Source organism: Scardinius erythrophthalmus (genome assembly GCF_964197995.2).
Source record: "Scardinius erythrophthalmus genome assembly, chromosome: 23".
Taxonomy (NCBI): Eukaryota; Metazoa; Chordata; class Actinopteri; order Cypriniformes; family Leuciscidae; genus Scardinius; species Scardinius erythrophthalmus.
The window spans coordinates 10,014,591-10,039,270 of record NC_138243.1 but is presented as its reverse complement, the minus strand read 5'-3'; the positions used below and the strand labels follow the sequence as shown (position 1 = coordinate 10,039,270).

Below are 24,680 nucleotides of genomic sequence, written 5' to 3'. Positions count from 1 at the left end.
TACCAACAATCTGGATGAATACACAGAGGCTTTAACCACCCTGCTTTAGAGAAGAGAAGATGAGTATCCTTAACTGAACAGAGCTCCTCACACTTACATGTTCAGTTAAACTAAAAAGAGAAAAAGACATGATTGTTAGGAAACCAGTTACAATTTTTAAAGTTATACTTTATAGATATTTTAAGAAAGAAATCATTTACCTGAGAGTATGTTGACAGTCTGTTACTACGTGCAAATAACCTTTAAAGAACCATCTTTTTTAGAATGCACTTAGCATTATTGTACTTTTTTCATTTTGTGTTGCAGCCGCGAAAACCTTTGTGAACTTAGTGGAGAAGCCTTAGTCTCACTTAGTCGAGATGCAAGTCTCACCTCTCAGAATCATCCTAATCTACATGTCTTTCCCACTTCCCCCACTCTCTCTCTTTTATGCTGAGATCACCTGAAATTCACCCAAAAATTGATATGGTTTGATGTGAATAATTATCATACAGTATTATACATGTTTGTTATCATTTGAAGTGTCTCAGTGCAACTGGTACAAATGTCTCATTCCCAAAGAAGTAAACCAAAAGGTAAATATAGCTGCAAGCAGCAATTACCGGGGCCAAGTAGAATAAGACGACAAGACATGCCAGCATTGCTGAAAGTGTCAGACCAACTGCAACAATGAGCAATTAAAGACATTTAAAGAGGATTTTAGGCGAAATGGCTGAATAATCATAAAAACAGTAATTAAAAATATTATTTAATATGATTATCACTTTCGACCAATAGGTGGCGCAGTTACAAAACTGATGTGATGTGGTCAGAGTGAAGTAACAATGACACATACAAAGTTTGGTGTCAATATGTCAAGGCATTGCAGAGATAAAGCCTGAATAATGCTTTTGGCATCATGCCTCAACTTTGCTGCTGCGGTATATGAAAACAGTTTTGTCTATCGACACGAAATCCATAACTTTTAGTCAGCACAGTCTGGAGATGATACGATTCGATTTTGGTGGAAATCAAACAAACGGTCTAGGAGGAGTTCGAAAAAGTATGCATTGAATGAAAATCAAGATGGCGGACAGGAAGTTAGGCCATATAAGGAAAACTTGGTATCTATATTATCGGCTTGAACAAAGGAATCTATTAAGAACAGTGTCATAACGATAGGCAGATTTATTCAAAAGTTATTAGCAGTTTGGGGAATTTTGTTATAACTTTTGACCACAAGATGGCGCTGGTCCGAAACTTCTCATGCTCCTTCAGGGCATCGTGCTGATGACCCATACCAAGTTTCGTAACAATCCGTTCATGCGTTCTTAAAATACAGCATTTTAGCACAAAATTCAAAATGTCTGACAGCCAAAATGTTCTGGGATGGACTGGGCCACAAGCATTGACTCCCGGATGGATCTGGCGGTAGGCTCAAAGGAAATTAACATTTGAACTCACTCTCGTGAAGGTAGCATCACCATTCGAGACGCAAGTCTCACCTCAGAATCATCCTAATCTACATGTCTTTCCCACTTCCCCCACTCTCTCTCTTTCATGCTGAGATCACCTGAAATTCACCCAAAAATCGATATGGTTTGATGTGAATAATTATCATACAGTATTATACATGTTTGTTATCATTTGAAATGTCTCAGTGCGACTGGTACAAATGTCTCATTCCCAAAGAAGTAAACCAAAAGGTAATAAGTTATTAAGAGTTTTAAGGATAACTTGTACACAAAAGAGGGTGTGTCTTCCAGGCAAATGGCATTCTGTTCTCAAAAGGTGTAAACTCTGAATGCAAATTGCCATTGTTAGCAGATGTTTCCATGTGAAAGAAGTTTCTGTCTATATAATGAAATGCAGCAAAAGGCTCAGGGCGATTCATGCATTTCATAATGTCAAGGTTTATTCCAGAGTATTTTGATGCACTTTTATGATGGATAGAGGCACTTTTATGATGGATAGACGCACTTTTATGATGGATAGACGCACTTTTATGATGGATAGATGCACTTTTATGATGGATAGAAACACTTTTATGATGGATAGAGGCACTTAAAAAAAATATACCCATTGACTGTCATTATAAAGCTTGGAAGAGCCAGGATATTTTTTAATATAACTCTGATTGTATTCTTCTGAAAGAAGAAAGTCATATACAACTAGGATGACGTCAGGGTGAGTAAATCATGGGCTAATTTTCATTTCTGGGTGAACTATCCCTAGGACCATAGACATAAAACACAATAGGACTACCAAATTGCATATCACAGTTTTTGGCAAGTAAATCACGTGATGTGACACATCCTATTGACCCTGTTCACATTTCTGGGTTTCTCAGAAGTGGAAGGCATCATAGTTGGGTAAACTTCTATAGCAGTGAAGGAAAGACTACATTAAATATATTTTTTTGTGTTCCAATTTATTCAAATAGCAAAAGAAAAACGCCACAACAGCGTTTTCACAACTTTCAAAAAGAGTAAAAAAAATAGATAATGGCAGTCGGAAGAGAGAAAGTTGTCAACTTTGTCACAGCCGCGCTATTAGAAACACCCTCACAGCAGTGTTAACTAGTTTGTGTAATATAATACAAATATAGTGTTATATGCGTAATTATCTTTTATTATGACAGTATGTGGCAACATGTAGCCTATGTTAAAAGAGCATCTTCTGTACTAAACAATGACATTGCAACATTCTAGACTCTTTCATGTATCTAACGCCACACTTACTCTCACACTACAGAAGACTGTACATTTTGTTTGTATTTTTGTATTTTCAAATTACACAAATTACTTGTATTTTAATTAAATACTTTTTTTCACAGCAGTATTTTGTATTTTATTTAAATACATTTGATGAGTATGTATTTGTAATTTCTAATTAAATACTTTTTTACTTACTATACGTTTATCCAGACAACACCTGATAGACCTACCCCAACCCCGCCCCTAAACCTACCGTCACTGGGGTTACGACCAACCAAGAGCGGTTGTGGTCACGTGTAGTCAGGTGTGGTCCGGATAACCATATAGTACCCTTTTTGATGTATTTGTGCCCATCTCTGCACTCACATTTAATGATGAACATATATCATTAAAACCTTTCCATTTATGGAGTCAGATGAAATAACGAGTTAATGCATATGACAGGGTTCACCAGTCTCGGTCCTGGAGGGCCGCTGTCCTGCAGAGTTTAGCTCCAACCCCAATTAAACACACCTGAACCATATAATCAAGGTCTCACTAAGCATACTAGAAACTTTCAAACAGGTGTGTTGGAGCTGGTTGGAGCTAAACTCTGCAGGACAGCGGCCCTCCAGGACCGAGATTGGTGAACCTTGGCATATGAGAAAACCCTGGCATATTTCACCTAATCAAAATACTTTGCCACAAGGAAAGACAGTAACACACAAAAAACCTTCACCCGCTGATCAGATGCCTCCATTGGGCCAATTGAGCCAGGTTTACATGTCCAAACGAGAACCTACAAGAGATTAAACTAAGATGGGGGTATAAATACACTGTGCAAACAAAGGAACTAAACTAGGTGCAGGTGACAGCAATATGTAACTATAGAAACAAACGGCATAATTAGGCAACGTATCAGCCCCCAGTCTAATCAGGCAACATATTTCAGCTATTTAAATGACCTCTCAACAGCATTTGTCAACATTGGATGCAAATGTCTAGTACCTGTATCACAGAAGAGAAAAATCCACACTGACAGCTGAATTCGGGTCTATCAAGAGAAGGTTGTCTTCATTTATTTAATGTTAATTGAATATTCATTATGTTTTATCCTTACTTATATTGAACTCCCTTATATAAATGATTTATGGTTATGAACAGAGCAATGAAGGTTTTTCAGAGCGTCCTGCTACTCTTCAGCTGCCAGTTCCTTCCTACTCTGGGTAAGCTATAATGTGATTTGATAACATCAATATATTATAAATCCATTTTAAAAAACACATTTTTTGATTGGTGTTTTATATAACAGTATGTAATTCATCTGTGAAAGTGTCTATTTGTACTCATTTTGCTCCATGTTCTCACAGCTTTAAACTGTGAAGTGAAGAATGGCACACTGAAGCAGATCGACGCTGGATCTGGTTTAGTGGTTGGAGTGAATGATCAAAATGAAGCGTTTATCCTAAATCGTAATGTCTTCTTAAAGCTTGACATGTCTCTAAAGCACTTCAGTGTTGGTCCTGCTGGTCTGCTCGGGGTGGATGCAGCTGACAAGATCTTCAAGGTGCAGGGTGGCAGCTTTGTGCAGATTCCAGGTGAAAAGAGAAATTACAGAGACCAATACATGCTTAATCTGTCATTAAAATTTATTTTAAGACATTATCTTATTGTTATTCTTAAATTAATCTTTCATCCAACCTGTTGATTGTATTGTTAGGCCTTCTCAAACAGGTGGATGCTGGAGGTGATCAGATCACTTCAGGTGTCAACGTGAATGATGATATATTCTGCTTAAATATGGATGTTAATAACAACTGGCCATCCAGCACTATTTCTTGGGTTACAATTAATGGAAAGCTGAAGTATTTCAGCTGTGGCCCGTACAGCTGTTGGGGAGTGAACAGCGCTGACCAAATCTACATCTTGAAGGTGATGTCATAATGTTAAATACAAAGGCATGAGTTCAAGTTTAAATACACCAGGTTTAACAAACTAGACCTCACACACACGTTTGGGTTTTTTTTTTGTTTTTTTTTTTGACATAACTAAAGAAACTGGTGTGGAAGCAGCAAACAGTTATTTCATGTGACTTTATTATGGTTGACTGGTTTGTGTCTCTTTGGGTCTGGTGCAGGATGTGTCTAGTAATTCCTGTTCTGGGTCCGGCTTTGTGAATATTCCTGGACTTCTGTCCATGATTGAAGTAGCAACTGATGGCAGTGTCTTCGGTGTCAACTCTCAAGGGAACTTGTACCAAAGGTGAACAGAATCTTCATATTAAACACTATGAACAAAAGTGATTATTAATTTTCTGATATAAATCAAATGCTACATTAAAGAAATGATGATTTTGCAGAACTGGTGTCACTCAATCCAACCCCGCTGGCACAGACTGGATCTCGATGGTTGCCTGTCCCAATGGCCACAAGCATGTGAGCTTTGACCTGGGATTACTGTGGGTCGTCTGTGTTGACGGCTCCATCCGTAGATGTACTTTATAGTCTGTTATGAGTCACCGCAGCAACAGAGGAGCCCGATCATTAACAGAAACCTCAAAGTAATCAGTCACTATTAACAAATCTAAAAGTTTGATTAATCTCTCCTCTCGTGAATCAATAAAAAGCATTATGCTAGCATCTTATCAATGTTTCTTTGTGTATAATTTTGTTCAGTGGATCTCCAACTGAGAAAAAAAAGCACTGTTTCTTGTGTCTGATTAGAAAACATGTTTGTCTATCATTTCTAGTTTATCACACTTTTAAAAGTTGCAGGAAGTTATTAGTGACAGATCTAAGGATTCAAACTAGCAACTTGTGTTTGTGCAGCATCAACAGAGCAAAAGTTAATCTGTTTAACTTCATTTATGTTGTTTCTATATCTGTCACATTCATATACGTACACTAATGTAGCAATTTGTATATTAATGGCTGTAACAGTTTGTTGTTGTGGGAAGGAGGTGGGAACTGGTGACCATTTAAAATGTTCAATAATAAAATAAACAAATACAAAAGTAAAGGCAGCTGCACGTCACGGATGACTGCTGCCACATATTATAAAACTAACATTAAGTCCAGGCCTGGCCTCTCTTGTCCTTCACTGTCATTGCTCCTCTGTGAGAGATACAAGACCGGCGCGTCACTCATCAGTAATCCCGCCACCGGCCTTGTGCCGTTCTCTCACGACCCTCTGCCTTGTCCTGCTTGACACAGTGGCTTTATTTTTTTTTCATAAATATTTGCGATTTGTTTAATCTTAAAGGCAGGGGAAGCAGGTGACAAAGTGAAAATATTTCTTAATTCTCATTTGTACACAATCAGCAAATGTTATTAGACTATACCAAAGCAAAAGCAGTGGAAGATTACGGCTTCACAACATCATTCTGTGATGTTAAAAACCTTATTTGTCACATACATATACAGAGTTACCAAAAAGACTTTTTAACAAAAATGTTAAATTACAACATTTATAAAAAAAATTTTTAAATGTTTCACAAACTAACAAAATACCAAAGAATTAACATTTGCAAAATTCTGCAATTTAAAATAAGTAAAAAAAAAAAAAAAAGAAGCTGTTTGATGACAACTTTCAAAATGACTGACCCGAACTAAACAAATGCAATTTTTTTTTTTTTTTTTACACTTTTAAAAACCTTATTCGTCATTGACCCGCACATACTCGGACTCCTTTATAATTGTGCTTGATACAATCAATCTATTAAATGCCCGACCAGAGAGGAAAACATTGTGGATCACTGTTATACTACATTAAGTAGAGCTTATCACGCTGTGCCACGAGCTGCATTAGGACAGTCTGATCACGTCATGGTCCATCTGATTCCTGCATACAGACAGAAATGAAGACTCTCCAAACCGCTTGTGAAGACATCAAAGTAGTGGACCAGAGAAGCTGTTGAGGAACTTCAGGCATACTTGGACTGTACTGATTGGGATGTATTCAGAACTGCTACCAACAATCTGGATGAATACACAGAGGCTTTAACCACCCTGCTTTGGAGAAGAGAAGATGAGTATCCTTAACTGAACAGAGCTGCTCACACTTACATGTTCAGTTAAACTAAAAAGAGAAAAAGACATGATTGTTAGGAAACCAGTTACAATTTTTAAAGTTATACTTTATAGATATTTTAAGAAAGAAATCATTTACCTGAGAGTATGTTGACAGTCTGTTACTACGTGCAAAGAACCTTTAAAGAACCATCTTTTTTAGAATGCACTTAGCATTATTGTACTTTTTTCATTTTGTGTTGCAGCCGCGAAAACCTTTGTGAACTTAGTGGAGAAGCCTTAGTCTCACTTAGTCGAGATGCAAGTCTCACCTCTCAGAATCATCCTAATCTACATGTCTTTCCCACTTCCCCCACTCTCTCTCTTTTATGCTATGATCACCTGAAATTCACCCAAAAATTGATATGGTTTGATGTGAATAATTATCATACAGTATTATACATGTTTGTTATCATTTGAAGTGTCTCAGTGCAACTGGTACAAATGTCTCATTCCCAAAGAAGTAAACCAAAAGGTAAATATAGCTGCAAGCAGCAATTACCGGGGCCAAGTAGAATAAGACGACAAGACATGCCAGCATTGCTGAAAGTGTCAGACCAACTGCAACAATGAGCAATTAAAGACATTTAAAGAGGATTTTAGGCGAAATGGCTGAATAATCATAAAAACAGTAATTAAAAATATTATTTAATATGATTATCACTTTCGACCAATTGGTGGCGCAGTTACAAAACTGATGTGATGTGGTCAGAGTGAAGTAACAATGACACATACAAAGTTTGGTGTCAATATATCAAGGCATTGCAGAGATAAAGCCTGAATAATGCTTTTGGCATCATGCCTCAACTTTGCAGCTGCGGTATATGAAAACAGTTTTGTCTATCGACACGAAATCCATAACTTTTAGTCAGCACAGTCTGGAGATGATACGATTCGATTTTGGTGGAAATCAGACAAACGGTCTAGGAGGAGTTCGAAAAAGTATGCATTGAATGAAAATCAAGATGGCGGACAGGAAGTTAGGCCATATAAGGAAAACTTGGTATCTATATTATCGGCTTGAACAAAGGAATCTATTAAGAACAGTGTCATAACGATAGGCAGATTTATTCAAAAGTTATTAGCAGTTTGGGGAATTTTGTTATAACTTTTGACCACAAGATGGCGCTGGTCCGAAACTTCTCATGCTCCTTCAGGGCATCGTGCTGATGACCCATACCAAGTTTCGTAACAATCCGTTCATGCGTTCTTAAAATACAGCATTTTAGCACAAAATTCAAAATGTCTGACAGCCAAAATGTTCTGGGATGGACTGGGCCACAAGCACTGACTCCTGGATGGTTCTGGCGGTAGGCTCAAAGGAAATTAACATTTGAACTCACTCTCGTGAAGGTAGCATCACCATTCGAGACGCAAGTCTCACCTCAGAATCATCCTAATCTACATGTCTTTCCCACTTCCCCCACTCTCTCTCTTTCATGCTGAGATCACCTGAAATTCACCCAAAAATCGATATGGTTTGATGTGAATAATTATCATACAGTATTATACATGTTTGTTATCATTTGAAATGTCTCAGTGCGACTGGTACAAATGTCTCATTCCCAAAGAAGTAAACCAAAAGGTAATAAGTTATTAAGAGTTTTAAGGATAACTTGTACACAAAAGAGGGTGTGTCTTCCAGGCAAATGGCATTCTGTTCCCAAAAGGTGTAAACTCTGAATGCAAATTGCCATTGTTAGCAGATGTTTCCATGTGAAAGAAGTTTGTCTATATAATGAAATGCAGCAAAAGGCTCAGGGCGATTCATGCATTTCATAATGTCAAGGTTTATTCCAGAGTATTTTGATGCACTTTTATGATGGATAGAGGCACTTTTATGATGGATAGACGCACTTTTATGATGGATAGAGGCACTTCAAAAAATATACCCATTGACTGTCATTATAAAGCTTGGAAGAGCCAGGATATTTTTTAATATAACTCTGATTGTATTCTTCTGAAAGAAGAAAGTCATATACAACTAGGATGACGTCAGGGTGAGTAAATCATGGGCTAATTTTCATTTCTGGGTGAACTATCCCTAGGACCATAGACATAAAACACAATAGGACTACCAAATTGCATATCACAGTTTTTGGCAAGTAAATCACGTGATGTGAGACATCCTATTGACCCTGTTCACATTTCTGGGTTTCTCAGAAGTGGAAGGCATCATAGTTGGGTAAACTTCTATAGCAGTGAAGGAAAGACTACATTAAATATATTTTTTTGTGTTCCAATTTATTCAAATAGCAAAAGAAAAACGCCACAACAGCGTTTTCACAACTTTCAAAAAGAGTAAAAAAAATAGATAATGGCAGTCGGAAGAGAGAAAGTTGTCAACTTTGTCACAGCCGCGCTATTAGAAACACCCTCACAGCAGTGTTAACTAGTTTGTGTAATATAATACAAATATAGTGTTATATGCGTAATTATCTTTTATTATGACAGTATGTGGCAACATGTAGCCTATGTTAAAAGAGCATCTTCTGTACTAAACAATGACATTGCAATATTCTAGACTCTTTCATGTATCTAACGCCACACTTACTCTCACACTACAGAAGACTGTACATTTTGTTTGTATTTTTGTATTTTCAAATTACACAAATTACTTGTATTTTAATTAAATACTTTTTTCACAGCAGTATTTTGTATTTTATTTAAATACATTTGATGAGTATGTATTTGTAATTTCTAATTAAATACTTTTTTACTTACTATACGTTTATCCAGACAACACCTGATAGACCTACCCCAACCCCGCCCCTAAACCTACAGTCACTGGGGTTACGACCAACCAAGAGCGGTTGTGGTCACGTGTAGTCAGGTGTGGTCCGGATAACCATATAGTACCCTTTTTGATGTATTTGTGCCCATCTCTGCACTCACATTTAATGATGAACATATATCATTAAAACCTTTTCATTTATGGAGTCAGATGAAATAACGAGTTAATGCATATGACAGAGTTCACCAGTCTCGGTCCTGGAGGGCCGCTGTCCTGCAGAGTATAGCTGCAACCCCAATTACACACACCTGAACCATATAATCAAGGTCTCACTAAGCATACTAGAAACTTTCAAACAGGTGTGTTGGAGCTGGTTGGAGCTAAACTCTGCAGGACAGCGGCCCTCCAGGACCGAGATTGGTGAACCTTGGCATATGAGAAAACCCTGGCATATTTCACCTAATCAAAATACTTTGCCACAAGGAAAGACAGTAACACACAAAAAACCTTCACCCGCTGATCAGATGCCTCCATTGGGCCAATTGAGCCAGGTTTACATGTCCAAACGAGAACCTACAAGAGATTAAACTAAGATGGGGGTATAAATACACTGTGCAAACAAAGGAACTAAACTAGGTGCAGGTGACAGCAATATGTAACTATAGAAACAAACGGCATAATTAGGCAACGTATCAGCCCCCAGTCTAATCAGGCAACATATTTCAGCTATTTAAATGACCTCTCAACAGCATTTGTCAACATTGGATGCAAATGTCTAGTACCTGTATCACAGAAGAGAAAAATCCACACTGACAGCTGAATTCGGGTCTATCAAGAGAAGGTTGTCTTCATTTATTTAATGTTAATTGAATATTCATTATGTTTTATCCTTACTTATATTGAACTCCCTTATATAAATGATTTATGTTATGAACAGAGCAATGAAGGTTTTTCAGAGCGTCCTGCTACTCTTCAGCTGCCAGTTCCTTCCTACTCTGGGTAAGCTATAATGTGATTTAATAACATCAATATATTATAAATCCATTTTAAAAAACACATTTTTTGATTGGTGTTTTATATAACAGTATGTAATTTATTTGTGAAAGTGTCTATTTGTACTCATTTTGCTCCATGTTTTCACAGCTTTAAACTGTGAAGTGAAGAATGGCACACTGAAGCAGATCGACGCTGGATCTGGTTTAGTGGTTGGAGTGAATGATCAAAATGAAGCGTTTATCCTAAATCGTAATGTCTTCTTAAAGCTTGACATGTCTCTAAAGCACTTCAGTGTTGGTCCTGCTGGTCTGCTCGGGGTGGATGCAGCTGACAAGATCTTCAAGGTGCAGGGTGGCAGCTTTGTGCAGATTCCAGGTGAAAAGAGAAATTACAGAGACCAATACATGCTTAATCTGTCATTAAAATTTGTTTTTAAGACATTATCTTATTGTTATTCTTAAATTAATCTTTCATCCAACCTGTTGATTGTACTGTTAGGCCTTCTCAAACAGGTGGATGCTGGAGGTGATCAGATCACTTCAGGTGTCAACGTGAATGATGATATATTCTGCTTAAATATGGATGTTAATAACAACTGGCCATCCAGCACTATTTCTTGGGTTACAATTAATGGAAAGCTGAAGTATTTCAGCTGTGGCCCGTACAGCTGTTGGGGAGTGAACAGCGCTGACCAAATCTACATCTTGAAGGTAATGTCATAATGTTAAATACAAAGGCATGAGTTCAAGTTTAAATACACCAGGTTTTTAACAAACTAGACCTCACACACACGTTTGGGGTTTTTTTTTTTTTTTTTTTTTTTTTTTTTTTTTTTTCTGACATAACTAAAGAAACTGGTGTGGAAGCAGCAAACAGTTATTTCATGTGACTTTATTATGGTTGACTGGTTTGTGTCTCTTTGGGTCTGGTGCAGGATGTGTCTAGTAATTCCTGTTCTGGGTCTGGCTTTGTGTATATTCCTGGACTTCTGTCCATGATTGAAGTAGCAACTGATGGCAGTGTCTTCGGTGTCAACTCTCAAGGGAACTTGTACCAAAGGTGACCAGAACCTTCATATTAAACACTATGAACAAAAGTGATTATTAATTTTCTGATATAACTCAAATGCTACATTAAAGAAATGATGATTGTGCAGAACTGGTGTCACTCAATCCAACCCCGCTGGCACAGACTGGATCTCGATGGTTGCCTGTCCCAATGGCCACAAGCATGCGAGCTTTGACCTGGGATTACTGTGGGTCGTCTGTGTTGACGGCTCCATCCGTAGATGTACTTTATAGTCTGTTATGAGTCACCGCAGCAACAGAGGAGCCCAATCATTAACAGAAACCTCAACGTAATCAGTCATTATTAACAAATCTAAAAGTTTGATTACTCTCTCCTCTCGTGAATCAATAAAAAGCATTATGATAGCACCTTATCAATGTTTCTTTGTGTATAATTTTGTTCAGTGGATCTCCAACTGAGAAAAAAAGCACTGTTTCTTGTGTCTGATTAGAAAACATGTTTGTCTATCATTTCTAGTTTATCACACTTTTAAAAGTTGCAGGAAGTTATTAGTGACAGATCTAAGGATTCAAACTAGCAACTTGTGTTTGTGCAGCATCAACAGAGCAAAAGTTAATCTGTTTAACTTCATTTATGTTGTTTCTATATCTGTCACATTCATATACGTACACTAATGTAGCAATTTGTATATTAATGGCTGTAACAGTTTGTTGTTGTGGGAAGGAGGTGGGAACTGGTGACCATTTAAAATGTTCAATAATAAAATAAACAAATACAAAAGTAAAGGCAGCTGCACGTCACGGATGACTGCTGCCACATATTATAAAACTAACATTAAGTCCAGGCCTGGCCTCTCTTGTCCTTCACTGTCATTGCTCCTCTGTGAGAGATACAAGACCGGCGCGTCACTCATCAGTAATCCCGCCACCGGCCTTGTGCCGTTCTCTCACGACCCTCTGCCTTGTCCTGCTTGACACAGTGGCTTTATTTTTTTTTCATAAATATTTGCGATTTGTTTAATCTTAAAGGCAGGGGAAGCAGGTGACAAAGTGAAAATATTTCTTAATTCTCATTTGTACACAATCAGCAAATGTTATTAGACTATACCAAAGCAAAAGCAGTGGAAGATTACGGCTTCACAACATCATTCTGTGATGTTAAAAACCTTATTTGTCACATACATATACAGAGTTACCAAAAAGACTTTTTAACAAAAATGTTAAATTACAACATTTATAACAATTTTTTTTAAATGTTTCACAAACTAACAAAATACCAAAGAATTAACATTTGCAAAATTCTGCAATTTAAAATAAGTAAAAAAAAAAAGAAGCTGTTTGATGACAACTTTCAAAATGACTGACCCGAACTAAACAAATGCAATTTTATTTATTTTTTTTACACTTTTAAAAACCTTATTCGTCATTGACCCGCACATACTCGGACTCCTTTATAATTGTGTTTGATACAAACAATCTATTAAATGCCCGACCAGAGAGGAAAACATTGTGGATCACTGTTATACTACATTAAGTAGAGCTTATCACGCTGTGCCACGAGCTGCATTAGGACAGTCTGATCACGTCATGGTCCATCTGATCCCTGCATACAGACAGAAATGAAGACTCTCCAAACCGCTTGTGAAGACATCAAAGTAGTGGACCAGAGAAGCTGTTGAGGAACTTCAGGCATACTTGGACTGTACTGATTGGGATGTATTCAGAACTGCTACCAACAATCTGGATGAATACACAGAGGCTTTAACCACCCTGCTTTGGAGAAGAGAAGATGAGTATCCTTAACTGAACAGAGCTGCTCACACTTACATGTTCAGTTAAACTAAAAAGAGAAAAAGACATGATTGTTAGGAAACCAGTTACAATTTTTAAAGTTATACTTTATAAATATTTTAATAAAGAAATCATTTACCTGAGAGTATGTTGACAGTCTGTTACTACGTGCAAAGAACCTTTAAAGAACCATCTTTTTTAGAATGCACTTAGCATTATTGTACTTTTTTCATTTTGTGTTGCAGCCGCGAAAACCTTTGTGAACTTAGTGGAGAAGCCTTAGTCTCACTTAGTCGAGATGCAAGTCTCACCTCTCAGAATCATCCTAATCTACATGTCTTTCCCACTTCCCCCACTCTCTCTCTTTTATGCTATGATCACCTGAAATTCACCCAAAAATTGATATGGTTTGATGTGAATAATTATCATACAGTATTATACATGTTTGTTATCATTTGAAGTGTCTCAGTGCAACTGGTACAAATGTCTCATTCCCAAAGAAGTAAACCAAAAGGTAAATATAGCTGCAAGCAGCAATTACCGGGGCCAAGTAGAATAAGACGACAAGACATGCCAGCATTGCTGAAAGTGTCAGACCAACTGCAACAATGAGCAATTAAAGACATTTAAAGAGGATTTTAGGCGAAATGGCTGAAAAATCATAAAAACAGTAATTAAAAATATTATTTAATATGATTATCACTTTCGACCAATAGGTGGCGCAGTTACAAAACTGATGTGATGTGGTCAGAGTGAAGTAACAATGACACATACAAAGTTTGGTGTCAATATGTCAAGGCATTGCAGAGATAAAGCCTGAATAATGCTTTTGGCATCATGCCTCAACTTTGCTGCTGCGGTATATGAAAACAGTTTTGTCTATCGACACGAAATCCCTAACTTTTAGTCAGCACAGTCTGGAGATGATACGATTCGATTTTGGTGGAAATCAGACAAACGGTCTAGGAGGAGTTCGAAAAAGTATGCATTGAATGAAAATCAAGATGGCGGACAGGAAGTTAGGCCATATAAGGAAAACTTGGTATCTATATTATCGGCTTGAACAAAGGAATCTATTAAGAACAGTGTCATAACGATAGGCAGATTTATTCAAAAGTTATTAGCAGTTTGGGGAATTTTGTTATAACTTTTGACCACAAGATGGCGCTGGTCCGAAACTTCTCATGCTCCTTCAGGGCACCGTGCTGATGACCCATACCAAGTTTCGTAACAATCCGTTCATGCGTTCTTAAAATACAGCATTTTAGCACAAAATTCAAAATGTCTGACAGCCAAAATGTTCTGGGATGGACTGGGCCACAAGCATTGACTCCCGGATGGATCTGGCGGTAGGCTCAAAGGAAATTAACATTTGAACTCACTCTCGTGAAGGTAGCATCACCATTCGAGACGCAAGTCTCACCTCAGAATCATCCTAATCTACATGTCTTTCCCACTTCCCCCACTCTCTCTCTTTCATGCTGAGATCACCTGAAATTCACCCAAAAATTGATATGGTTTGATGTGAATAATTATCATACAGTATTATACATGTTTGTTATCATTTGAAATGTCTCAGTGCGACTGGTACAAATGTCTCATTCCCAAAGAAGTAAACCAAAAGGTAATAAGTTATTAAGAGTTTTAAGGATAACTTGTACACAAAAGAGGGTGTGTCTTCCAGGCAAATGGCATTCTGTTCCCAAAAGGTGTAAACTCTGAATGCAAATTGCCATTGTTAGCAGATGTTTCCATGTGAAAGAAGTTTGTCTATATAATGAAATGCAGCAAAAGGCTCAGGGCGATTCATGCATTTCATAATGTCAAGGTTTATTCCAGAGTATTTTGATGCACTTTTATGATGGATAGAGGCACTTTTATGATGGATAGACGCACTTTTATGATGGATAGAGGCAATTTTATGATGGATAGATGCACTTTTATGATGGATAGAAACACTTTTATGATGGATAGAGGCACTTCAAAAAATATACCCATTGACTGTCATTATAAAGCTTGGAAGAGCCAGGATATTTTTTAATATAACTCTGATTGTATTCTTCTGAAAGAAGAAAGTCATATACAACTAGGATGACGTCAGGGTGAGTAAATCATGGGCTAATTTTCATTTCTGGGTGAACTATCCCTAGGACCATAGACATAAAACACAATAGGACTACCAAATTGCATATCACAGTTTTTGGCAAGTAAATCACGTGATGTGACACATCCTATTGACCCTGTTCACATTTCTGGGTTTCTCAGAAGTGGAAGGCATCATAGTTGGGTAAACTTCTATAGCAGTGAAGGAAAGACTACATTAAATATATTTTTTTGTGTTCCAATTTATTCAAATAGCAAAAGAAAAACGCCACAACAGCGTTTTCACAACTTTCAAAAAGAGTAAAAAAAATAGATAATGGCAGTCGGAAGAGAGAAAGTTGTCAACTTTGTCACAGCCGCGCTATTAGAAACACCCTCACAGCAGTGTTAACTAGTTTGTGTAATATAATACAAATATAGTGTTATATGCGTAATCTTTTATTATGACAGTATGTGGCAACATGTAGCCTATGTTAAAAGAGCATCTTCTGTACTAAACAATGACATTGCAATATTCTAGACTCTTTCATGTATCTAACGCCACACTTACTCTCACACTACAGAAGACTGTACATTTTGTTTGTATTTTTGTATTTTCAAATTACACAAATTACTTGTATTTTAATTAAATACTTTTTTTCACAGCAGTATTTTGTATTTTATTTAAATACATTTGATGAGTATGTATTTGTAATTTCTAATTAAATACTTTTTTACTTACTATACGTTTATCCAGACAACACCTGATAGACCTACCCCAACCCCGCCCCTAAACCTACCGTCACTGGGGTTACGACCAACCAAGAGCGGTTGTGGTCACGTGTAGTCAGGTGTGGTCCGGATAACCATATAGTACCCTTTTTGATGTATTTGTGCCCATCTCTGCACTCACATTTAATGATGAACATATCATTAAAACCTTTTCATTTATGGAGTCAGATGAAATAAGGAGTTAATGCATATGACAGGGTTCACCAGTCTCGGTCCTGAAGGGCCGCTGTCCTGCAGAGTTTAGCTCCAACCCCAATTACACACACCTGAACCATATAATCAAGGTCTCACTAAGCATACTAGAAACTTTCAAACAGGTGTGTTGGAGCTGGTTGGAGCTAAACTCTGCAGGACAGCGGCCCTCCAGGACCGAGATTGGTGAACCTTGGCATATGAGAAAACCCTGGCATATTTCACCTAATCAAAATACTTTGCCACGAGGAAAGACAGTAACGCGCAAAAACCTTCACCCGCTGATCAGATGCCTCCATTGGGCCGATTGAGCCAGGTTTACATGTCCAAACGAGAACCTACAAGAGATTAAACTAAGCTGCAGGGGTATAAATACACTGTGCAAACAAAGGAACTAAACTAGGTGCAGGTGACAGCAATATGTAACTATAGAAACAAACGGCATAATTAGGCAACGTATCAGCCCCCAGTCTAATCAGGCAACATATTTCAGCTATTTAAATGACCCCTCAACAGCATTTGTCAACATTGGATGTAAATTTCTAGTACTTGTATTGCAGAAGAGAAGAATCCACACTGACTGCTGAATTTTGGTCTATCAAGAGAAGGTTGTCTTCATTTATTTAATGTTAATTTAATATTCATTATGTTTTATCCTTACTCATATTGAACTCGCTTATATAAATGATTTATGGTTATGAACAGAGCAATGAAGGTTTTTCAGAGCGTCCTGCTACTCTTCAGCTGCCAGTTCCTTCCCACATTGGGTAAGCTAATGTGATTTAATAACATCAATATATTATATATCCATTTAAAAAAAAACATTTTTAATGGTGTTTTATATAACAGTATGTAATTCATCTGTGAAAGTGTCTATTTGTACTCATTTTGCACCATGTTTTCACAGCTTTAAACTGTGAAGTGAAGAATGGCACACTGAAGCAGATTGATGCTGGATCTGGTTTAGTGGTTGGAGTGAATGATCAAAATGAAGCGTTTGTCCTAAATCGTAATGTCTTCATGAAGCTTGACATGTCTCTAAAGCACTTCAGTGTTGGTCCTGCTGGTCTGCTCGGGGTGGATGCAGCTGACAAGATCTTCAAGGTGCAGGGTAGCAGCTTTGTGCAGATTCCAGGTGAAAAGAGAAATTACAGAAATCAATACATGCTTAATCGGTTATTAATTGTTTTAAGACATTATCTTATTGTTATTCTCAAATTAATCTTTCATCCAACCTGTTGATTGTATTGTTAGGCCTTCTCAAACAGGTGGATGCTGGAGGTGATCAGATCACTTCAGGTGTCAACGTGAATGATAACATCTTCTGCTTAAATATGGATGTTAATAACAACTGGCCATCCAGCAATATTTCTTGGGTTACAATTAATGGAAAGCTGAAGTATTACAGCTGTGGCCCGTACAGCTGTTGGGGAGTGAACAGCGCTGACCAAATCTACATCTTGAAGGTGATCTCATAATGTTAAATACAAGGGCATGAGTTCAAGTTTAAATACACCAGGTTTAACAAACTAGACCTCACACACACGTTTAATTTTTCTGACATAACTAAAGAAACTGGTGTGGAAGCAGCAAACGCAGTTGTGACTTTATTATGGTTGACTGGTTTGTGTCTCTTTGGGTCTGGTGCAGGATGTGTCTAGTAATTCCTGTTCTGGGTCCGGCTTTGTGAATATTCCTGGACTTCTGTCCATGATTGAAGTAGCAACTGATGGCGTTGTCTTTGGTGTCAACTCTCAAGGGAACTTGTACCAAAGGTAAATAGAAACTTCATCATATTAGACATTGTATGAACAAAGGGATTTATTAATTTTCTGATATAAATCAAATGCTACATTAAAGAAATTATGATTTTGCAGAACTGGTGTCACTCAATCCAACCCCGCTGGCACAGACTGGATCCCGATGGTTGCCTGTCCCAATGGCCACAAGCATGCGAGCTTTGACCTGGGATTACTGTGGGTCGTCTGTGTTGACGGCTCCATCCGTAGATGTACTTTATAGTCTGTTATGAGTCACCGCAGCAACAGAGGAGCCCAATCATTAACAGAAACCTCAAAGTAATCAGTCATTATTAACAAATCTAAAAGTTTGATAAATCTCTTCTCTTGAATCAATAAAAAGCATTATGAAAGCATCTATGATAGCAACTGTTTCTTTTGTGTATCATTTTGTTCAGTGGTTCTCCAACTGAGGAAAAAAAGCACGTTATGTCTGATTAGAAAACATGTTTTTGTCTATCACACTTTTAAAAGTTGCAGGAAGTTATTAGTGAAGGATCTAAGGATTCAAACTAGCAACTTGTGTTTGTGCAGCTTCAACAGAGCAAACATTCATCTTTAACTTCATTGTTGTTTCTATATGTCACATTTCTATATACATACACTCAGTGTTGGTCAAGTTACTTGGAAAAGGTAATTAGTTACTGATTACTTCTCCAAGAAAGTAATCCAGTTACTTTACTGATTACTTATTTTTCAAAAGTAATTAGTTACTTTACTAGTTGCTTTTCAAAAACATGATGCATGAAATGAATACACTATAAAGCAATAGACCTTTCTGCTTAATTCTATTCTTTCTGCGTATTCCATCTAAAACTGAATCAAATGAAACTTTTTTTTTAAACTTGTTTTAGTTTCAGTATTTTAACTTTATGCACATTGCATCAATGACTCGCTCATTAAGATGGTCGCCTGCTGCCTCCTACTGGCGGTTTATAAATATTTCTATGCACAAATAATATTTCTTAGTATATTCAAAAAATATTTTAAGACTCATTACATTATTTAATGCAGTTTATTTGATTGGTAACAGCCCTTTAGCATCTTATTATTCTATTGTAATTTATTGATCAAATTTAAGAATTTTAAATGAAAGATCAAGCAAACGATTAGGGGAAAAATGCCCTTTATAAAGGTTAAAATATAAATATGCCGATTTATATATGTTAAAGCTGACTGAACTGATGAGAATACTGATTCGGAATAAATTAAAAAAAATTTCCTGTTCTAACAAATGTTTTTACTCAGACAAGTGAATGACCGAAGGACAAATGAAAAGGCTTAAATGTTGAGCCCTCGTATATATTTTTTTATTATTATTCATTTATTTACCCATAAACCTGTCTTTAGGAAGCCATAAGTTACAGTGGCAAGAATAACTTAGTGAAGCCTTTGGGGGTGGTGGACAGGGTTTAAATTAAGACAGGAGTTTGCCTTAATCTAGTTGATCATGCATTTCTTTTCTTTTTTTTTCCACAGCTGATGTGTGCAGTTTTTTTTTTATTGCTTGCATTAAAATAATTTTCTCTTGTTTTTTAATTGCAGTCTTTTTCTTCTGCCATTCATGCTTATCAGCTCCATGCAATCTTAAGCTTTTCTTGGTTCAGCTGCACACAGTCTGAAAAGGTTTTTTGGCAGTTTGCTAAAATAAAAGAGCCATTCTAAGAGCTGTTGACTTTTCTACCTTGGGAAAGAACGTTAAACGAACAACTTAAAAAGGCATGACAAATCATGACATAAGACTGACATCAACGTACCAATGCATTATCCCTCATGAACAAATAACGTCTGATGTTTGCACGTGCATACCAGTTTACCATTACGACATCGTTCATGAATAAACATGACGTCTGAACATGTGACGCGTCAAAATTCACGCGTTTCGTTTAAAGACTTTTGAACGCGATCGCTTGTACGGTGTACATTTTAGGACATCGTCAGACCTCAGTCATACAATGACAAGGCGTCATGCCTCAGACTAAAAGGCTTCAGTCACAGGACAAAACGGCATCGTGCCTCAGAATGAAAGGCTTCAGGTCTCAGGAAAAACTACGTCAGGTGTCAGGTCTGGTGCAATTAGACATCGGACAAAACGGACTCAGATTAAAAGTTATCAGACAAAAAGACATCAGCCGAAAAGTTATCAGACAAAAAGACATCAGACGAAACGGACTCAGGTTAAAAGTTATCAGACAAAAAGACATCAGCCGAAAAGTTATCAGACAAAAAGACATCAGACGAAACTGACTCAGGTTAAAAGTTATCAGACAAAAAGACATCAGACGAAAAGTTATCAGACAAAAAGACATCAGACGAAATGGACTCAGATTAAAAGTTATCAGACAAAAAGACATCAGCCGAAAAGTTAACAGACAAAAAGACATCAGACTAAACGGACTCAGGTGGAGTGTGACGTGTCGCGCTGCCCCGCCCCATATGACGTCACGGGGTTCATAACAAGCAAACTGGTGTGGAACGGTAGATGATGGCAGATGGAGGTAAGTCGCTCCTGAATTCATTTTAACGATAACTTTAACTTGTTACTACAGTTTGCCAACGTACAAGCTAACGTTAGCTAATTGCAATATTACAAACTTTTAAACGTGCACACAATACTCATGAAATGCATGTTCTCCTGTGTGTACAACTGAATTAGTTTAGCATTTAATTAAAATCGTTAAAATTAAATATATCAGGAGCGACTTACCTCCATCTGCCATCATCTACCGTTCCACACCAATTGTTATGAACCGCGTGACGTCATATGGGGCGGGGCAACGCGACACGTCACACTCCACCTGAGTCCGTTTAGTCTGATAACTTTTATTCTGAGTCCGTTTCGTCTGATAACTTTTATTCTGAGTCCGTTTCGTCTGATGCCTTTTTGTCTGATAACTTTTAATCTGAGTCCGTTTCGTCTGATGCCTTTTTGTCTGATAACTTTTAATCTGAGTCCGTTTCGGCTGATGCCTTTTTGTCTGATAACTTTTAATCTGAGGCCGTTTCGTCTGATGTCTTTTTGTCTGATAACTTTTTGGCTGATGTCTTTTTTGTCTGATAACTTTTAATCTGAGTCCGTTTCGGCTGATGTCTTTTTGTCTGATAACTTTTTGGCTGATGTCTTTTTGTCTGATAACTTTTAATCTGAGTCCGTTTTGTCCGATGTCTAATTGCACCAGACCTGACACCTGACGTAGTTTTTCCTGAGACCTGAAGCCTTTCAGTCTGAGGCACGATGCCGTTTTGTCCTGTGACTGAAGTCTTTTAGTCTGAGGCATGACGCCTTGTCATTGTATGACTGAGGTCTGACGATGTACTAAAATGTACACCGTACGCTTGCCATAATGTTTACCACTGACTTCGCGGCGCTCATGTCATTGTCACTCACGAGTCACGGCTCACGTCGCGAGACAGTCTTGCAGAATAACGCAGTAACGCAGCCTGCTTACGGGGAAGTAACAGTAATCTAATTACTGTTTTTGCAATTGTAATCCCTTACTTTACTCTTACTTGAAAAAAGTAATTGGATTACAGTAACGCGTTACTGCCCATCAGTGCATACACTAATGTAGCAATTTGTATATTAATGGCTGTAACACAGTTCGTTGTTGTGGGAAGGAGGTGGGAACCGGCGAACATTTAAAGACTTAATAATAAAATAAACAAATATAAAAGTAAAGGCAGCTGCACCTCACGGACGACTGCTGCCACATATAATAAAACTAACATAAAAGTCCAGGCCTGGCCTCTCTTGTCCTTCACTGTCATTGCTCCTCCTTTTATGCTTCTGCTCCTCTGTGAGAGATACCGGTGCGTCGCTCATCAGTAATCCCGCCACCGGCCTGGTGCCGTTCTCTCACGACCCTCTGCCTCGTCCTGCTCGTCACAATGGCTTTATTTTTATTTATTTTCGTTTTTCATAAATATTTTATATTTGTTTAATCTTAAAGGCAGGGGAAGCGCGGAAGCAGGTGACGAAGTGAAAATATTTCTTAATTCTCATTTGTACACAATCAGCAAATGTTGTTAGACTACGCAAAAGCAGTGGAAGATTACGGCTTCACAACATCATTCTGTGGTGTTAAAAACCTTATTTGTCACATACATATACAGAGTTACCAAAAAGACTTTTTAACAAAAATGTTAAATTACAACATTTTTAACAAATTTTTTTAAAATGTTTAACAAACTAACAAAATACCAAAGAATTAATATTTGCAAAATTCTGAAATTTAAAATAAGTAAAAAAAAAAAAAAAGCTGTTTGATTACAAGTCGGTGATCCTAACTAAACAAATGCAATTTTTTTTTTACACTTTTAAAAACCTTATTCGTCATTGACCCGCATATACGCGGACTTGAAGGATTACAAATTTAAAAATCTATTTCAGATATGCTTCCTTACATAACATCACGGTGAAGAATACTGATGTGACCAGTGGTTAATTGAAACAACACAGGATACAAAAATTACTTTTGGGGCTTTATTCTGGCTGCTGCCTCTATGAAGGACAGCGGTCGAAAGGAGCAAATATTTATAAACAAAAATAATACAATTTAAATGATAAAGTCTTTGATTTCTTGGGTGTACTTATTTGGTATTAAAGACAATTGGTAAAACAGATGAAATACGGTAAAGGCTAATAGTCAAATGAAAGACTACATTAGTCTACCATCAACTTCAGTTATCTACACACACTTTAACATGCACATTACATCTAAACATTCACGCTGGACTTTGAATAAGGCAAACAAAACTGAATTAACATTTATTACAACACATACCCAGTCCTTGCACGTGTCCCACGTGTTATCAAACCAGATCCAGCTCGCACATACACTCACAGGCGTCCGTAAAAGACGATCTCACCAAACGTTAATTGGGTGTATATGACCAAAACCAGGAGCTCTCGTATGTTATCACTCTCGCTCTTCGCTGAAACTAGCACATACACATTACACGAGGCAATGCCGTAAACGAGTGTCGCAACACCATCTCTTAAAGGACCCATGACCAATTTATGCCTAGTGTCATATTTTGTTATAATCATCCCACTTGGCTACATTCTCCCCTGCTAAATGTCATTGTCCTCGATGACTAATACATATTCTTCACTTCTTTGACAGCTTCTCTAAAGAACACACTGCCTAAACTGGTTAACACCTGAGAAAAGACTTCAGGGCTAAGTGACACTGCATTACATGCTGATCTCGGCTCATTAAAGGGGTTCGAGTGCAGACCAGCATTGGCCCTTTTTGTTCTCCTAGGCATTGGTACAGGCCTTCTTGGTACTGGTTTATCCACTTCTAGAGCACAGCTAATGTCAGGAGAAATCTGCTCAGGCACAGAATCTTTTTGTTCAGTGCTAGTTGAAACAAAGCTGGATTGATCTACCAGTGATTCGTCTTCTTCCGCTGAACTTCCATTTGGTGTTGTCTCTTGAAAACTGGGGTAAGTGACTTCCTCTAACACAACAAAATCAGGATCAGAATGCACTTCAACCAGTTCAGAAACTTTTTTAGGCTGTGGTGTTGAAGGAGGATGGTTCTCCATCACTTCTGGCTCAGGAGTATAAATGACACAGGGTCGCAAGTCAGCTCTATGCACTCTCTTTATAGGGCCACCCTCAAGAGGCTCAACGGTGTGTGTGGTACCTTGCACATCTATGACCTTGTATACGGTAGGACCCCATGAATCCTGTATCTTATTCCTACTCAAAGGTCGGTGACGCAGATACACCTGCTGACCAACACTGATCACAGGACAATACACCTTGTCATTCAGAGGGGCTAACCTCTCAGCGGCCTTGTGTTCAGCATATTCTCTTGCCTTTTTGTGTGCTTCCTTCAATCTCTCCTGATGAACCACTAACCAGTCTTGTTTTCTGTCCACAGGTTGTTCATGACCTAGCAGGGTATCGACTGGAAGATGTGGATGGACTCCGAAAAGTAAGTAGTATGGTGAGTATCCAGTGGTCGCATGTGGCGTGACATTGTATGCATAAACCAACTCAGCAAGGTGTTCTGGCCAGCGTCTTTTCTTTTCAGGGGGAAGCGTGCGTAGCAAATCATGGAGCGTTCTATTAAAATGCTCGCACTGAGCATTACCCTGAGGTCGGTAGGGTGTAGTGCGGGTTTTCTTCACACCATACATTTTACACAGCTCAGCAATCACTTCGCTCTCAAAATTTCTTCCCTGATCAGAATGCAATCTTTCAGGTACGCCATACTTCATGAACCATTCCCTCAACAAGAGTTTAGCGGTAGTCTCAGCTTTCTGATCTCTAGTTGGGAATGTTTGTGTGAATTTTGTGAAGACGTCGGTCACGATTAACACACTTTCCCGACCATCAGAGGAGGGTTCAAGCACAGTAAAATCCACTGCCACTACTTCAAGGGGTCTGGACGCTAGAAAGGGCTTCATTGGAGCATGTATCCTGGGCTGTGGCATTTTTGTTAGGATGCATCTCTGACACTTTTTGATCCATTGCTCCACATCATTGTACATTCCCACCCAGAAGCATC

At 37.9% G+C, this 24,680-nt stretch overlaps 3 protein-coding genes across 4 annotated transcripts; all 3 read left to right on the top strand.

The window, feature by feature from the left end:
* Positions 1-3,486: 3,486 nt before the first annotated feature.
* On the top strand, positions 3,487-5,792 carry LOC308683260 (fish-egg lectin-like). The gene is made up of 6 exons (XM_081353619.1): positions 3,487-3,742; positions 3,840-3,901; positions 4,046-4,273; positions 4,396-4,607; positions 4,813-4,937; positions 5,035-5,792. Exons 2-6 carry the CDS (start codon positions 3,844-3,846, stop codon positions 5,177-5,179), a joined length of 768 nt encoding a protein of 255 aa, XP_081209745.1. The 5' UTR covers positions 3,487-3,742; positions 3,840-3,843; the 3' UTR covers positions 5,180-5,792.
* Positions 5,793-9,884: 4,092 nt separating this feature from the next.
* LOC308683759 (fish-egg lectin-like) lies at positions 9,885-12,371 on the top strand. 2 transcript variants are annotated; one of them, XM_081354469.1, is made up of 6 exons: positions 9,885-10,317; positions 10,414-10,475; positions 10,620-10,847; positions 10,971-11,182; positions 11,407-11,531; positions 11,629-12,371. In XM_081354469.1, exons 2-6 carry the CDS (start codon positions 10,418-10,420, stop codon positions 11,771-11,773), a joined length of 768 nt encoding a protein of 255 aa, XP_081210595.1. In that variant the 5' UTR covers positions 9,885-10,317; positions 10,414-10,417; the 3' UTR covers positions 11,774-12,371. The 2 variants fall into 2 exon arrangements, with proteins under 2 accessions (XP_081210595.1, XP_081210594.1); XM_081354468.1 differs by having other exon boundaries at positions 10,187-10,317; positions 11,612-12,325.
* A 4,118-nt stretch (positions 12,372-16,489) lies between these two features.
* Positions 16,490-18,512, top strand: LOC308683618 (fish-egg lectin-like). Its single transcript, XM_081354148.1, has 6 exons — positions 16,490-16,965; positions 17,063-17,124; positions 17,265-17,492; positions 17,612-17,823; positions 18,008-18,132; positions 18,235-18,512. Exons 2-6 carry the CDS (start codon positions 17,067-17,069, stop codon positions 18,377-18,379), a joined length of 768 nt encoding a protein of 255 aa, XP_081210274.1. The 5' UTR covers positions 16,490-16,965; positions 17,063-17,066; the 3' UTR covers positions 18,380-18,512.
* Positions 18,513-24,680: the final 6,168 nt, after the last annotated feature.

Coding starts and splice junctions, on each gene's coding strand:
- LOC308683260 (XM_081353619.1), top strand. CDS start 3,844: ATGAAGGTTTTTCAGAGCGTCCTGCTACTCTTCAGCTGCCAGTTCCTT. Junction 4,274..4,395: donor CAGCTTTGTGCAGATTCCAG/GTGAAAAGAGAA, acceptor TTGTATTGTTAG/GCCTTCTCAAACAGGTGGAT. Junction 4,608..4,812: donor ACCAAATCTACATCTTGAAG/GTGATGTCATAA, acceptor GGTCTGGTGCAG/GATGTGTCTAGTAATTCCTG.
- LOC308683759 (XM_081354468.1), top strand. CDS start 10,418: ATGAAGGTTTTTCAGAGCGTCCTGCTACTCTTCAGCTGCCAGTTCCTT. Junction 10,476..10,619: donor CCAGTTCCTTCCTACTCTGG/GTAAGCTATAAT, acceptor ATGTTTTCACAG/CTTTAAACTGTGAAGTGAAG. Junction 11,532..11,611: donor CAAGGGAACTTGTACCAAAG/GTGACCAGAACC, acceptor GCTACATTAAAG/AAATGATGATTGTGCAGAAC.
- LOC308683618 (XM_081354148.1), top strand. CDS start 17,067: ATGAAGGTTTTTCAGAGCGTCCTGCTACTCTTCAGCTGCCAGTTCCTT. Junction 17,824..18,007: donor ACCAAATCTACATCTTGAAG/GTGATCTCATAA, acceptor GGTCTGGTGCAG/GATGTGTCTAGTAATTCCTG. Junction 18,133..18,234: donor CAAGGGAACTTGTACCAAAG/GTAAATAGAAAC, acceptor ATGATTTTGCAG/AACTGGTGTCACTCAATCCA.